This window comes from Triturus cristatus, chromosome 7, assembly GCF_964204655.1.
Source record: "Triturus cristatus chromosome 7, aTriCri1.1, whole genome shotgun sequence".
Classification (NCBI taxonomy): domain Eukaryota; kingdom Metazoa; phylum Chordata; class Amphibia; order Caudata; family Salamandridae; genus Triturus; species Triturus cristatus.
Genome location: NC_140590.1, coordinates 1,235,550,431 through 1,235,564,584, shown reverse-complemented (window position 1 = coordinate 1,235,564,584; position 14,154 = coordinate 1,235,550,431). Strand labels below are relative to the sequence as shown.

General features: G+C 47.5%; 1 protein-coding gene across 3 annotated transcripts in view; it reads left to right on the top strand.

Annotated features, from left to right (window-relative positions):
* LOC146811702 (uncharacterized) overlaps positions 1-14,154 on the top strand; it is a 1,283,263-nt gene that overhangs the window by 1,042,548 nt on the left and 226,561 nt on the right. For 2 of the 3 annotated variants that reach the window (XM_085614523.1, XM_085614522.1), the window contains one exon: positions 3,736-3,762. The exons of the other annotated variant lie outside the window; for it this stretch is intronic. In XM_085614523.1, coding sequence (XP_085470649.1) covers positions 3,736-3,762 — 27 coding nt within the window. The remainder of the gene's footprint in view (positions 1-3,735; positions 3,763-14,154) is intronic. 3 annotated transcript variants of the gene reach the window in all.

Sequence of the window (14,154 nt, the reverse complement as noted above, 5' to 3'; positions counted from 1 at the left end):
AGTTGTCGTTGGTTCACCTGTTCGCCTCGAAGGCACGGAAAAAATGGGTGGAACTGACATCATCACGCCGACGTGGGCTTCTTATGGCTCCGGTGACGTCGTACGGAGTCGCGTGCGGAGCCGATGCATTGTGACGTCGCCCACGTCGACGTGGAATGCTGGGGAAGAAAAGTTCCGTGGAATGCTGGCGCAGGGGATATTCACAAGGTGAGGAATCCACAGGCAGATACTGTATCCACCAGAAAAAGCATTACCGAAGGTAAGTAACTTGTTCTTTGCCTCCGAAGAGAACGCGCAATTCCAGCAGTACTGCAGTAAGGCGGCTATCGCTCGGCGATGCGTTTCTTCGCGAGTGGAGCGCTGGGCTGTTGTACACCTTTCTGCCCATACCACTCTTCCCAGGGTTCTGAAGAAGATCAGGAGCGACCGGGCCCTAGTCATTTTTGTGGCACCAGACCGGGCAAGGAGAGTCTGGTATCCAGAGCTTCTGAGCATGAGTGTCGATCCTCCGATCAGGCTGCCCCTTCGGGATGATCTTCTGTCGTGGCAGCAGAGGAGGGTTCTCCACCCGAACCTGTCAACTCTGCGCCTCCATGCGTTGAGATTGAGCGGCGACAGTGGATAGCTTTTGACCTTTCTCCCAAAGTCTGTACCATTATTCTGGCGGCCAGGCGGCCCTCCACTAAGACGGTATATGCTTGCCATTGGAAGAAATTTGTATTATACTGTACAGAAAGGTCCATAGACCCTCTTTCTGCTTCTGTTTCTACTGTCCTTTTATTCATTCTAACTCTTGCCCAGCAGGGTTCTGCTTTGGGAACTCTCAAAGGCTACCTCTCTGCACTATCTGTTTTGTTGCAGCAGCCAGACCAACCTTCTCTCTTTAAATCTCCTATTGTAGATAGACTTCTCAAAGGGCTTGGCCATTTATTTCCACCGATGACCTTTATTATGCCACAATGGGATCTTAATTTGGTCCTCACTCACCTGATGTGCGCTCCTGTCGAGCCTTTGCACAATTGTCCCCTCCGGCTGTTGACTATCAAAACAGCCTTCTTAGGGCGACTACATTGGCCCGGAGGCTGAGTGAATTGCAGGCATTATCCAGCTCACCTCCTTATCTTATGTCCTTTCCAGAAACGGTGGTGCTTTGCACCAGGGCGTCATTCTTACCAAAGGTTGTGACCCAATTCCATCTGGGTCAGTCTATTACTTTGCCCACCTTCTTCGCTCCCCACATCCCTCTAAGGAAGAGGAGCCTCTGCCCCGACTGGACCCAAAAAGAGCGTTTTCGTTCTACCTTGACTGCACAAAAGAGTTACGGGTGTATGACCAAGTCTTTGTGGGGTATGTGGGAGCGAAGAAGTGAAGGGCAGTGCAGTAAAGGACCATCTCTCGCTGAGTTGTTCTCTCCAATAAAATCTTTTACGGCTTGGGGAAGAAGCAGCCCCCTGATGGATTAAGGTCCCACTCCACCAGGGGAAAGGCTGCGACTACGGCCTTAGCACAGGGTGTCGCAGTCCAAGACATCTGTCAGGCAGCAATGTGGGCATCATTGTACATGTTCACAAAACATTATTGCCTTGATGGTCAAGTGCACAGAGGCAGACACTTTTCCCGTTCAGTCCTGCAAGACTTCTTAGTCTAGATCATGAGTCTGCAACCCACCGCCGGGATGGTATGGCTCGGTATCTGATTCAAAGGTAAGGAATCTGCAGCTAGAAGTCTCTATCAGTTGGACAAGTTACTTATCTTCGGTAATGCATTATCTGGTAGAGACTCTATCTAGCTGCAGATTCCTTACAGCCCCACCCATGCCTCCCCGCTTTGCGGACTGATGTGGTAGGACTATGGTTGTTTCCCCTTTCAGGGCCCTAGTTTTTGCACACGACTTCGTCAGTTATTTTGTGGCTCTGCACTTCTGGCGTGGAATATACGAAAAGTACTGACGTCCGCGCGCGTGGGTGGCACCTATCTAGGCATCGCAACGTCATAACCGATGCCGACGACGTCACGTTAAGCCGAAGGGAGCCAACCGACGTCACGCGCAAGGGCTATTGCTCAGCAAAAGTTTCCGGATCCAGCCTGACGCCTGGGAAATTCAAAGGTAAGGAATCTGCAGCTAGATAGAGTCTCTACTAGATAATGCATTACCGAAGGTAAGTAACTTGTTTTTTAATAACTATTTATAAAATAGTTGTTTAATTATTTCTTCAAGCTAGTCCCGAACCTGAGATAAAGATGTATTATGTAATATCGCTTTCCTATGGAGCAGCCAACCCAGCTACAGTGTATTTAGCTTTGAGGAACCAATCACTTAGTGACATGTGGAACAAGACATTTTTACATGTGACACTTTTACATACCATGCACCCTGCCTTTATGGGCACTAATTACTACCCAAGGGTGACCTGCTAGTATTTAAAAGGAAGATTTTATGCCTGTCAACAGGGTTTATTTTGACAGGTCGAATTGGCAGTTTAAAATCTTCTCTCCCAGGCTACATTTGTAGGCCTAGATTCGGGTTTGTTGTGTTTCTGGAAATGGCTGCACAATGTGTACTGCAGCCCACTGATACAAACACAAAGTTCCCTTCTCCTTCTACTCTGAAAACATGAGGATTCGATCCTCTAATTGGATTGGTTAACTTAGTTATAGTAAGGCCATACACTGAGCTATAATAAGACAAATTTTACCAGGTCGCTAAATCTACAGACAAAAATATATAAAATCATACATAGAATAATCAATTTCTAATCAAACATATGAATTCAAAGGTATGTGTTATCAATATTTTATTCAAATGATCATGTTCTATACAATTGATATTAACAAAGTTAAAAACACATTTAAAATCATATATTCATCATATTTTTAAATAAAAGTAAAATATGTGCAATAAATACATGAAGAACAACTGTCAATTGTATAGAACATGATTATATATTTTTGTCAATTTAGCAACCTGTTAAAATGTGTCTTATTATATCTCAGTGTATGGCCTTACTATAACTAAGTTAACCAATCCAATTAGAGGATCGAATCCTCATGTTTTCAGAGTAGAAGGAGATGGGAACTTTGTGTTTGTTTCAGTATCTATACCCATCCCTTTTCCAAGTACTAGGGTACCTCCCAAACCTTTTTGAGTCTGCAGCCCACTGATGACATTTAACTTTCAGACCCATGGTACAATGTGTCTTATAGGTAAGTGAAATGTGCCAAGCAGGTCTATATCAATTAACCCATTGCATGCTGCGCACATTTTCGCGCTGTGCGGGCGATTTAAATAGTGGGCGGGATTCAGACGGCCCCCGGCCGTCCTCCGTACACGCCCACCGTGACGTATGACAGCCGGGGGGCGTCTGAAGCATGCAAGGGGTTAAAGGGGGAGCACAAACACTTTACCACTGGTTAGCAGGGATAACGTGTACTGAAGTTCTGTGACCAAAAGAAATGGACAAGGCAAAAATCTGAGAGACTATCCCACAAAAGCCAGCCATTTGTTACCATAAATAATGTGTAGCACATCATAAGCCATTCTGCTCTCTATGCCATGCAGCACTTCGCAGGCAAACACAACAACAGTAGTTTAATCCAGTGTGTTCATACCCTAAATCTTGTGTTATGTCATGTGGCACAGTCTTTTTACATCCTTGCATTCACCCATTCATTAGTCTCATCATGAGGTGCAAATCCTTACTCTGGAAATTGATGCTGGTTTCCTTTTCTTGACAGAGACAACAGCATATGCAACAGCTTCAGGTATGATGGTTTTTAGTTATTATTATACATCCTGAAAACTCTTATTGCTTCCATACTCTCTAAGTAAGCAGAGTGAACAACTTTTAATAGCTCTGTGAAATGTGTATGTACTACAACAAGAGTTCCCCAATAAAACTCCACTAGTTATTTTAGGAAAAATAGACATGTAAAACAGAAACACCAACAATGGAGTTTTAATGAGTGTCTATTACTACATAGTTGACAGTTTTGAGTTTAACCAAAATTGTATGCTACCCTCATCCTTTGTCTGGATGCAGAAATAACAGAGTTGGCAATAACAATGCTGGAGTTATGGTTAAGTGGTTAAGTTGCTCTTTCCAAAAAATGTGACTTTTGATTCTTTAATATGTTTTGCGCCATTTGATGCAATTGTGTGATAGTTTCCAAATTCTGGATTCAACCCTAGTCAATTTTGGTATAGGAGCAAATGCTGTACGGGGTCAGACTAATAATTTTCCATATGTTAATGAAAAGTGGCCTGGTCCTTTTCAGTTGGATAGTATATCTTCCTGCAGTTTCGACACCTTCTGAATAGTCTCCAGGTACCAGACGGAATATGAATGCTTTTCCCCAAGAAGTAGCTCTCCAGCACCTCCGGGTGATGCCGTTTAGCCTAAGCTGTGACTTTGCTAACCAGAATGTGATAATATCAGAGTATATAAAATGACAAACAGCACGCTGGCTCCAGTTGCTGTATTTCTGTATTCCATCAATGTGGGTCCAGAGCTCTTTTTGGTATTTCACTGATAAAATTCCTCAGCTTTCAAATGCAACATGACCAAATGTTTTCTCCTGAGATTTCTGGGTTCATATCCTATTGCAGATTAAATACGAATATGCCTTTGTCAGATCCAAATGATATCTGCAAGTGGTGTCTGGGAGCAGAACATAACGTTTTGGCTTGCTCCTCCTATTCATTAATGCACCCAAAGGCCATCAGAAAATGTAAGACCAAGCTAATATTGGCAAAGATCTGTAGGGATATAGCAAATAGAGCCTCTTCCCTTTCGGTTACATCTTCTGTCCTGCAACATGCTCAGAAGGGACCTTCCCACAAAAAAACAGAAACACCCCCTTCTTCTGGAGTAGATGGTCCCAATCCAAGGATCAATGGGGGCCTGATGCCGTTCACAAACGTTGGGGTCATGGAAGGTGATTCCTATGTTCAAAAAGATGAATCTGGAATTCTGAACTCTATTGGCTAACCCTGCAGAGGTTGAGCCCTTTCCATCAGATCATGCTGTATATCTTTGGATTGTTCTGGTTTCCTCTGGACCACTCTGCATGAGTGGATCCACTGAGTTGTTCCCTGGAGATGTGTTTGGAATCAACTGGTCACCGGACCTGCTTTTTGCATTTCCGCTGATTCCACTACTGTTAAAAGTCCTGCAGAATCTGCAGCAGGATCCAGCAAACATGATGCTGATTGTCTAAGACAGGGGAACGAGAATTTGGTATGGTGATCAATTGGGCCTCTTCCTCTCCCACACAAAGTGGGCCTGCTTTCGTGGCAGGGTGGCCAAATCCTTTTGCCCAATCCCATCCTTAACAAAAGTGGGATCTGCCTTTCACATGGACAAATCCATCACTCTTCTTTCCTCCTCATACCCCCACAGGGAAGTGGCCTCATTAACTGGACACTAGGCGAGCATTGTTTTATGACATCAGCTGCACCTGGCAGGACAGAGTGGACAATCAGTTCTTTGTAATGCTCACCAAAGCCAAGACGGTAAACGCTGTACACAAGCAGAACATTTTGTGTTGGATTACCCTTTGATTAAAATCTGCTATGACCTGACCAATCTGGAATTTTGACCACTCCATCAGAACCATAGTGACTTTCACATCTCACCTCCTGGTGAGTATTGCTGTGGGATTTATTCAAAGTGGAGGATCCTGTTAAAAGATGTATCCATTAGTAAACAAAAGTTAGTTACCTTCTGTAACAGAGTTTCTGGTAAATATTTTATCTTTCTCCAGATTTATTTCCACCCTCTATACTCTCCAGATGAGTAAGTGCCATGAATCTCTGATGGATACTTCTGCCTGTGGATTCCTCACCTTATGAATGCCCCCTGCGCCAGCATTCTGCGGGAAATTCTTTCCTAGCTCTCCCACATCCATGAGGATGTCACAATAGCACGGCTCCGCTCGCGAAACTGTATGATGTCATCGGAGCCATAAAAGGACCTCGTCGGAGTGCTGACGTCAGTTCCCTTTTTTCCGCAACGTCGACGCCTAACGGTTTTTCTTAGGGCTCTCCATTTTCATTGAGTAAAACGTTATATCTCTTGTTTGTTCCTGATGGCTACTTCCAGGAAGACCGGGTTTAAACCCTGCAGAGAGTGTGGCGGGCATATGTCAATCACGCACCCGCATGAAGATTGCCTCTGGTTTTTATCCTCAGATCATGACGTCGAGGAGTGTCGAAGCTGCAGGAAGATGAATCCGAAGGCCATTAAGGAGCAAGAAGCTAAGTTGTTTATGGCCAAAGCTAAAAAGGAGAAGAGAGGTCGTAAGAGGGAGAAGTCTTCATTGTCCCATACATTGAGGTCGAAGAATCATAAGAAGTCCAAGAGGAGGCATGGCTCTCGACATCATTCTTCGAAGACCAGGGCCTCGAGGTCGCCGACTCCAGCTGAACGGCCTCGAAGAAAGGACTTTGTTTCTCCATCTCCTTCTCCTCAGGTGACGCCGGTTCCATCTCTGAATCCGGTATCGCCGGCTTTGAAGGGCTCTTCACAGCATGAAGACCCGCCGACTCCAGCGATGTCTCCGGTGCCCAGGGAGTCGACTCCAGACCGGGTGACTTCTCCTGTGCGGGCACCGTCCCCGGCTCCGCAACCTCCAGCTCGACCTCTGGAAGGTACGGATCCTTACCCTGCTTTTCCTGATCCTGGGTCAGACTCTTCGCATTTTCTTAATGCAATGTTTGGCATGTTTCCAGGCCCACTGCTCCATCCAGTGCGCCTTCGGGCCCCGTGGGTCCTTTGGCCTTCAACTTGGGTGTTCCTCAGTTTTATTCTCAGGCACCCTTTATGCCTTTCTTGCTGTCGACTCCGGCTTAGCATTTCCCGGCGCCGAGGTCCTCCACTCCGGCTTCATGGACTCCTTTAGCTATTGACTCAGCTCCGCCTCGAGTTCGACCGGCGCCGAGGTTCAAAGTCGATGCTCCTCCGTCGACGACGTTGATGGCTTCACCGACATTGCACGCGGCGCCGCCGACCCCTATTCCTAAACTTCGCTCTAGGAGAGAGGCACAGAGGATCCTTGAAGAGGATGAATATGCACAGAATCAGGAGGAAGGGGCGATCGTTGATTCTATGGATGAGTTTCAGGGCCTCCTTTCTTGCTGTCGACTCCGGCTTGGCATTTCCCGGCGCCGAGCTGCTCCACTCCAGCTCCACGGACTCCTTCAGCTATTGACTCAGCTCCGCCTCGAGTTCGACCGGCGCCGAGGTTCGAAGTCGATGCTCCTCCGTCGACGTCGTTGATGGCTTCACCGACATTGCACGTGGCGCCGCCGACCCCTATTCCTAAACATCGCTCTAGGAGAGAGGCACAGAGGATCCTTGAAGAGGATGAATATGCACAGAATCAGGAGGAAGGGGAGATCGTTGATTCTATGGATGAGTTTCAGGGCCTCCGCGAGGCAAGTGGCTTGGACACTTCTCCTGAGTATATTCTCCCATCTGCGTATGCTGGTGTTGTGCAAGACATTGCTCCTTATCATGTGGTCATAAGGAAGGCGGCTGATTTGCTTGGTTTACAGCTTCCCTCTGCTGAGGTGAAATGGAACATTCTTACGGAAGTGCTTAATACTTCCTCTTCCACTACTGAACCGTTGCTTCCCTTTACGGATGCTTTGACGGAACCTATTATGGAGGTGTGGCAGAAGACTTTGTCTGCTCCTGCGGTTTCTCGCTCCATCGCTAGGAGGTACAGGCCTGCTCCCGGTGATCCGGCTTTTTTATCCTCTCATCCGACGCTGGAAAGTCTAGTGGTCGAGGCTTCTTGTTCGAAGCAGTCTTCTGGTTCTTCCCCTACCATTCTTGGTGATAGGGATTCTAAAAAGATGGAGCATGGGGCAAAGAAGGTGTTCACTTCTTCAAGTATGGCTCTTAAGTCCACTAATACTACCTGTCTTCTTGGAAGGTATATCCATGCTTTAATGGACTCAGTCATGCAGCTAGCTCCTAAGTTGCCTGAGGAGGATCGAGCTGATTTCATGGAAGTCCTTTCTGTGTTGCAGGCTGCGGCACGTCAGGTGATTCAATCAGGCCTGGACACTGCTGAGTCTGTAGCTCATGTGATGGGTTCTTCTGTGGCGGCAAGGAGGCAGGCTTGGCTTCGTTTGTCTGGTTTCTCACCGGATGGTCAGGCGACTTTGCTGGATTTGCCCTTTGATGGGTCAAGACTCTTTGGTACAAAGGCGGACTCAGCCTTAGAGCGTTTTAACAACAGCAGGGCTACTGCAAGGTCTCTAGGGCTCCAGGTGCAGTCCAGAGGATATGGATACAAGCGGTATCGTGGATTTAGGAGATCGGCTTCCTTTCGTGGCCGTCAGCAATCTCAACAGGGCCAGCAACAGCAGAATCCCTTATACAAGTCGTACAGAGGGAGGAATAAAAGAGGCCTCAGGGGTGCAGTTCGACAACAATCCTCCTGCTCTTCCTGTACTTCCCCTCCCGCCACCGTTGGTACATCGGGAAAGCAGTTCTAGATTCCCCATCTTAGAACATGTTGGTCCGGTTGGAGATCGGGTGTCCCATTGGAGACTGATCACGTCAGATCGTTGGGTCTTGAATCTTGTAGAGAATGGGTACGCCCTCCCTTTTTTGGAGTTTCCTCCTCCTTACCCTCCTCGCCAGGGTTGGTGCTCAGAGGACCACTTACTGCACTTACAACAGGAAGTTCTTACCTGGTTTCAGAAAGGTGCGATAGAGGTGGTTCCGGAGCAGGAAAGGGGTCAGGGTTGCTACTCCCGGCGTTTCCCAAAAAGAACGGTCGCTTAAGGCCAATTCTGGACCTCAGGATTTTGAACCCTTACCTCAGACAGGCGAAGTTCAAAATGTTGACCTTGGCTCAGGTTCTCCTTGCGCTGCAACAGGAAGACTGGATGGTGTCAATCGATCTACAGGATGCATATTTTCATCTTCCTATCCTGAGGTCGCATCGGAAGTATCTCCGGTTCACGGTAGGGTCGCAACATTATCAGTTTGCGGTTCTTCCGTTGGGTCTTACCTCCGCACCTAGAGTCTTTCCGAAGGTGATGGCAGTGATAGCGGCTCATCTCAGAAGGTCAGGGGTTCCTGTTTTCCCCTACCTGGACGACTGGCGGTTGAAAGCGGAGTCTACAGAGTTGGTTTCGTGCCACTTGCAGGTAACAGCTCGTCTGTTATTCAATTTGGGTTTTTCGATAAATGTACCCAAATCTCACCTGGTGCCTTCTCAGTGCAGCCTGTTCATAGAGGCAACACTGGACACTTCTGTGTGTCGAGCATACCCGACTCCGCAGAGAATTCTCGACATACAGGAAATGATTCCTTTATTTCATGATGGAGCGGTTGTTCCAGTCCTGAAGGTTCTAAGCCTTGCGGTCTGTTCACTTCCTGCATTCTGTTGGTCAACCATGCACGCAGGCACCTGAGGGCACTCCAGTGGTGCCTCTGCAGACAGTGGCTTCAGCACAACAGAGATCTTGGGGAGAAGGTCAAGATCTCTAGAGAAGGTGCAGTGGAGCTGATTTGGTGGAGTGTGCAGGGCAACCTGTCTCAAGGAAAGCCCTTTCAGCCTCCTCCACCGGTGGCCACAGTGATCACGGATGCCTCCACTCTAGGGTGGGGTGCTCATCTGGGGGATCTGGAGGTCAAAGGTCTTTGGTCTCCAGAGGAAAGGTTGCTTCATATCAACCTGCTGGAAATGTGGGCAATTCGTTTGGCACTAAAGGCTTCCTCCCTTCCCTTTGCGGTCAGTTGGTTCAGGTCCTGACGGACAACACTACCGCGATGTGGCATATCAACAAACAGGAAGGTGTAGGGTTGTTTCGTCTCTGTCGAGAGGCTCTGCGACTCTGGTCCTGGGCTCAGAACCATTGGATTTGTGTGTTTGCAAATCATCTGGCCGGTGTGCTCAATGTTCGTGTGGACAGTCTCAGTCGGCTTTACTCTGCCGATCACGAGTGCCGGCTTCATCCGGAGGTGGTCCGTCGCATCTTTCAGATGTGGGGGTCTGCTCGGTTGGACCTGTTTGCCACTCACGAGAACGCGCACTGCCCATTGTTCTGCAGTCTCCAGTATCCGATTCAGGGAGGACGCGTTTCAATTGGATTGGAGCTCACAACTCCTTTACGTGTTTCCTCCCATACCCTTGATTCCTCGGGTTCTGAGGAAGGTTCGCCAAGACCGGGCCCAAGTCATATTGATCGCTCCGGATTGGCCAATAAGGGTGTGGTACACAGATCTACTTCACCTCTCATCGCACCCTCCGCTCCGTCTCCCTCTCAGGGCAGACCTCCTCTCGCAGTCGCAGGGGCAGGTTCTACACCCCCACCTCCAGAGCCTGCACCTTCATGCCTGGACATTGAATGGGGCAAACTGAGTTCCTTCTCTCTCCCGCTGGATATAGTGGATGTTATTTTATCGTCCAGGCGACACTCCACTAAGTCTGTTTACTCTTCCAGATGATCCAGATTTGATAGGTGGTGCGGAGAGAGAGACATTGACCCTTTGAAGGTCTGTTTGTCTAATATTTTGGAATTTTCACTTTATTTGGTACAGCAAGGTTGTGCTGTGGCCACTGTTAAGGGCTATTTGTCGGATTTTCTATGTTTGCCGGACCAGCCGTCTTTATTTAAGTCCCCCATTATCATGAGGTTCATTAAGGGCCTTACAAATAAGTTCCCTCCCACACCTTTCATTATGCCTCAGTGGGACTTGAATCCCATTCTTACATTTTTAATGGGTTCTCTGTTTGAGCCTCTTCATACTTGCCCGTTGAGGCTTCTTTCTTTTAAAACGTTTTTCTTGATTGCCATTAACTCGGCTAGGAGGGTAAGTGAGCTTCAGGCTCTTAGTTCGAAAACTCCTTTTGTGACCATTCATGCGGATAAGTTGGTCTTAAGGACCAGGGCTGCTTTCCATCCCAAGGTGGCTACCCCTTTTCATTTGGGACAATCTATTACTTTATCTACTTTCTATCCTCCCCCTCACCCTTCCAAGGAGGAGGAGAGACTGCATCGTTTGGACCATAAGAGAGCTGTCAGCTTTTACTTGGACCATAAGAGATCTGAGGCTGGACGATCAGCTCTTTGTGGGCTATGTTGGGAAGATGAAAGGCAAGGCTGTGCACAAGAGGATACTCTCCAGGTGGGTCATCTTGTGTATCAAGATCTACTACGTCTTGGCCAAGAAGGGCCCTCCTGAAGGTATCAGAGCTCATTCCACCAGAGCTAAGTCTACTTCTTCTGCTTTGGCTAGAGGTATTCCTGTTGTAGACATTTGTAAGGCAGCAACTTGGGCCTCCCTCCATACCTTTGCGAAGCATTACTGCTTGGACTCTGAGGTTAGGAAGGATGGCCATTTTGCTCGTTCTGTTTTGCAAGATTTTTTGGTCTAGTCAGGTGGACACCCTCCTCCAGGAGAGGGTCGGCTTTGGGAATCTATTAATAAGTTGAGGAATCCACAGGCAGAAGTATCCATCAGAGGAACACGTTACTTACCTTCGGTAATGCTTTATCTGGTGGACACAGTATCTGCCTGTGGATTCCTCACTGTCCCGCCCGCCACCCCATTGTCCACCTGTTTCTACCAACATGTTTTATTATTTTAATATGTCTTAATCATGTTGATATTTTAATAATGAGAAAGGCTTATTCAGTTGCTATTTCTCTGTGTCTTTATTGATTATGCATTTGTGAATTTATATATGTGTATATATTTGGTATGCTGTGTTTGCATTTGAAAATGTATCGATCTGCCCGTTTGCCTCGGTGGCACGGAAAAAATTGGTGGAACTGACGTCAGCACGCCGACGAGGTCCTTTTATGGCTCCGATGACGTCATACGGTGTCGCGAGCCGAGCCGTGCTATTGTGACGTCCTCGTCGACGTGGGAGAGCTAGGAAAGAATTTCCCGTGGAATGCTGGCACGGGGGTATTCATAAGGTGAGGAATCCACAGGCAGATACTGTATCCACCAGAAAAAGCGTTATCGAAGGTAAGTAACTTGTTCGATTAGACCCCAAGTTATGCAAACATTTCATATACTGTATTTGTCAATGTTGATGATGCTGTCTCGGTTCTTCTTGAAGGCACACTGAAAAGATACCAGGAATTGATTGCAGTACATCAGTTGGCACCTCCTGTACTCTAATGTTATCACATAGGAGATACAGGTGGGGCTGCATGGTACTTCAGGGCAACGCTGGAGAACTGGTGCTGCAGAAAAGTTTTCTGGATTCAGCCGGGGGCTGATAGATACTCATGTGTTGATGAATTAGTAGGACAGAAATATATCCACCAAAAGTATTGGACCAGGAGACAAGTAACTTTTATTTAAATGTCTTTGAAATCTTCCCAGCGGATGCATTAAAAAAATATATATACTGGTACAGGTGGGCCAAAAATGCTATATTTATATTTTGTAGCAGCAGATTCCTAACCTTTTGGGTATTCCCCAGGCATCAGACTGGGTCTGAAAACCTTTTTGTAGTACCTCTGCACGCCATCAGGTGGCGCCGTACGGCTCGGCACTAATTCTGGGTCTGCTCCAGAAATGACGTGCGGGCCCATATATGTATCACCCTCCGTCCTTATACAGTTCCTTTCTTTCAGCACCACCAGATGTGGATCCAGAACTCTCTTGGTATGTCTCACAGACATTTAACTCAAAATTTCTTCAGTGTGCAAGAGATGTTACCTCCTAAAACTATAGGTTTCATGCCCTGTAGGGACTATCGCAAACAAACGTCTGTAACTGATCCCATCAAATATGCCTGTAGTGCCTGTGGTTGGGCCATGTGTCAAAGGCCTGCAGCGACTGCGCATCGATGAACGTGAAGGCCATCATGGACTGCAAGGCAAAGCTTTATAGTTACAAGCACAAAAAGACTCCTAGTTGGGGCTGCTCCAAGTGGCAGTCCATGTCTAAAGTTCAGTCCCAGTTCTGCTTCGGGAGTCACCAGAGCTGCTCAAGAGGCAGGTCTGCCTCGCTGTCTAAATCCTTAGGTAAATCGAAAAAGACGCATAAGAAGTCAAAGGAGGTATCTGCTCCCATGCGCAACATACATATGTCTGAGAAGGCGTGAAGGCAGTGCTGCTCATATTGATCTCGCTTCCAAAGTCGTAGAGCTTTTGAGCTGATCCCGCAACTAGTGCCAGTACAACCTGAGTTTCCAAGGCTGCCTCGTCAGATTGAAGTGTTCCGCAGAGACATGCTCTGGCTCTTTGGATCCATACCAACACATCAAGAGGCCTTCCATCTGGAGTACTGCGGGCCGGATCACCCTCGGTTCCATTTGGATCCCCTGAGAAGTGGGTTGTAGTTGTTATTCCCACTGCCTTCTGGTGGCCAGGAAAGATGGAGGCCTGCAGCCTATTTTAGTCCTCTGCCCCCTCAGTGCTTTCCTCCAAAAGGACAAATTCAGAATGTTCACATTAGCCCAGGTCTTGTCTGCCCTCGACCCTGGAAATTGGATGGTGGCTTAGGACTTACAGGATGCCTATTTCCAAAGGTCTCTTCTGTCGGCTCACTGGCGCTACCTGTGTTTTGCGGTGGGCATTTTCAGTTTGCAGTGCTCCCCATTGGTCTCACGAGTTACCCTCGGGTGTTCATAAAAATTAATTGACTGTGGTGGCAGCTCAACTTTGGAAGTTGGGGGTTCTGGACTTCCCCTGCCTCAGTGGCTTGATGTTGAAGGCGGGTTTGCCCCAAGCAGTCGTCAGCCCCCAACTGACTACAGCGAACCTCCTGTCACCTCTGGGGTTCACTATCAATGTGCCGAAGTCACACCTGACTTATTCTCAGACACTTACTTTCATTGGAACTATTCTGGACATGGTTCGGTTTCATGCCTTTTCCCTGGGAAAGTATGTCCAGGAGATTCAGGCCATTATCCTGATCTTTTAGCCTCAGTCCTGGATTTCAGTGAGGTCGATTCTGAGGCTTCTGGGGCTGATGGCCTCATGCATCCTGATGGTCAAGCATGGCAACTGGCGGGAAGCAGCGTTTACATCACATGCGGTACAACACATGCGATTGCTACACGTTCGTTACAACGATGGTGTTGTTACAACACTAACCATTACAACGCAAGTCGTTTCTACGACTTGCTGTAGGGGGCGCTCTAAACTAAGGAATAGTAGAATTTACT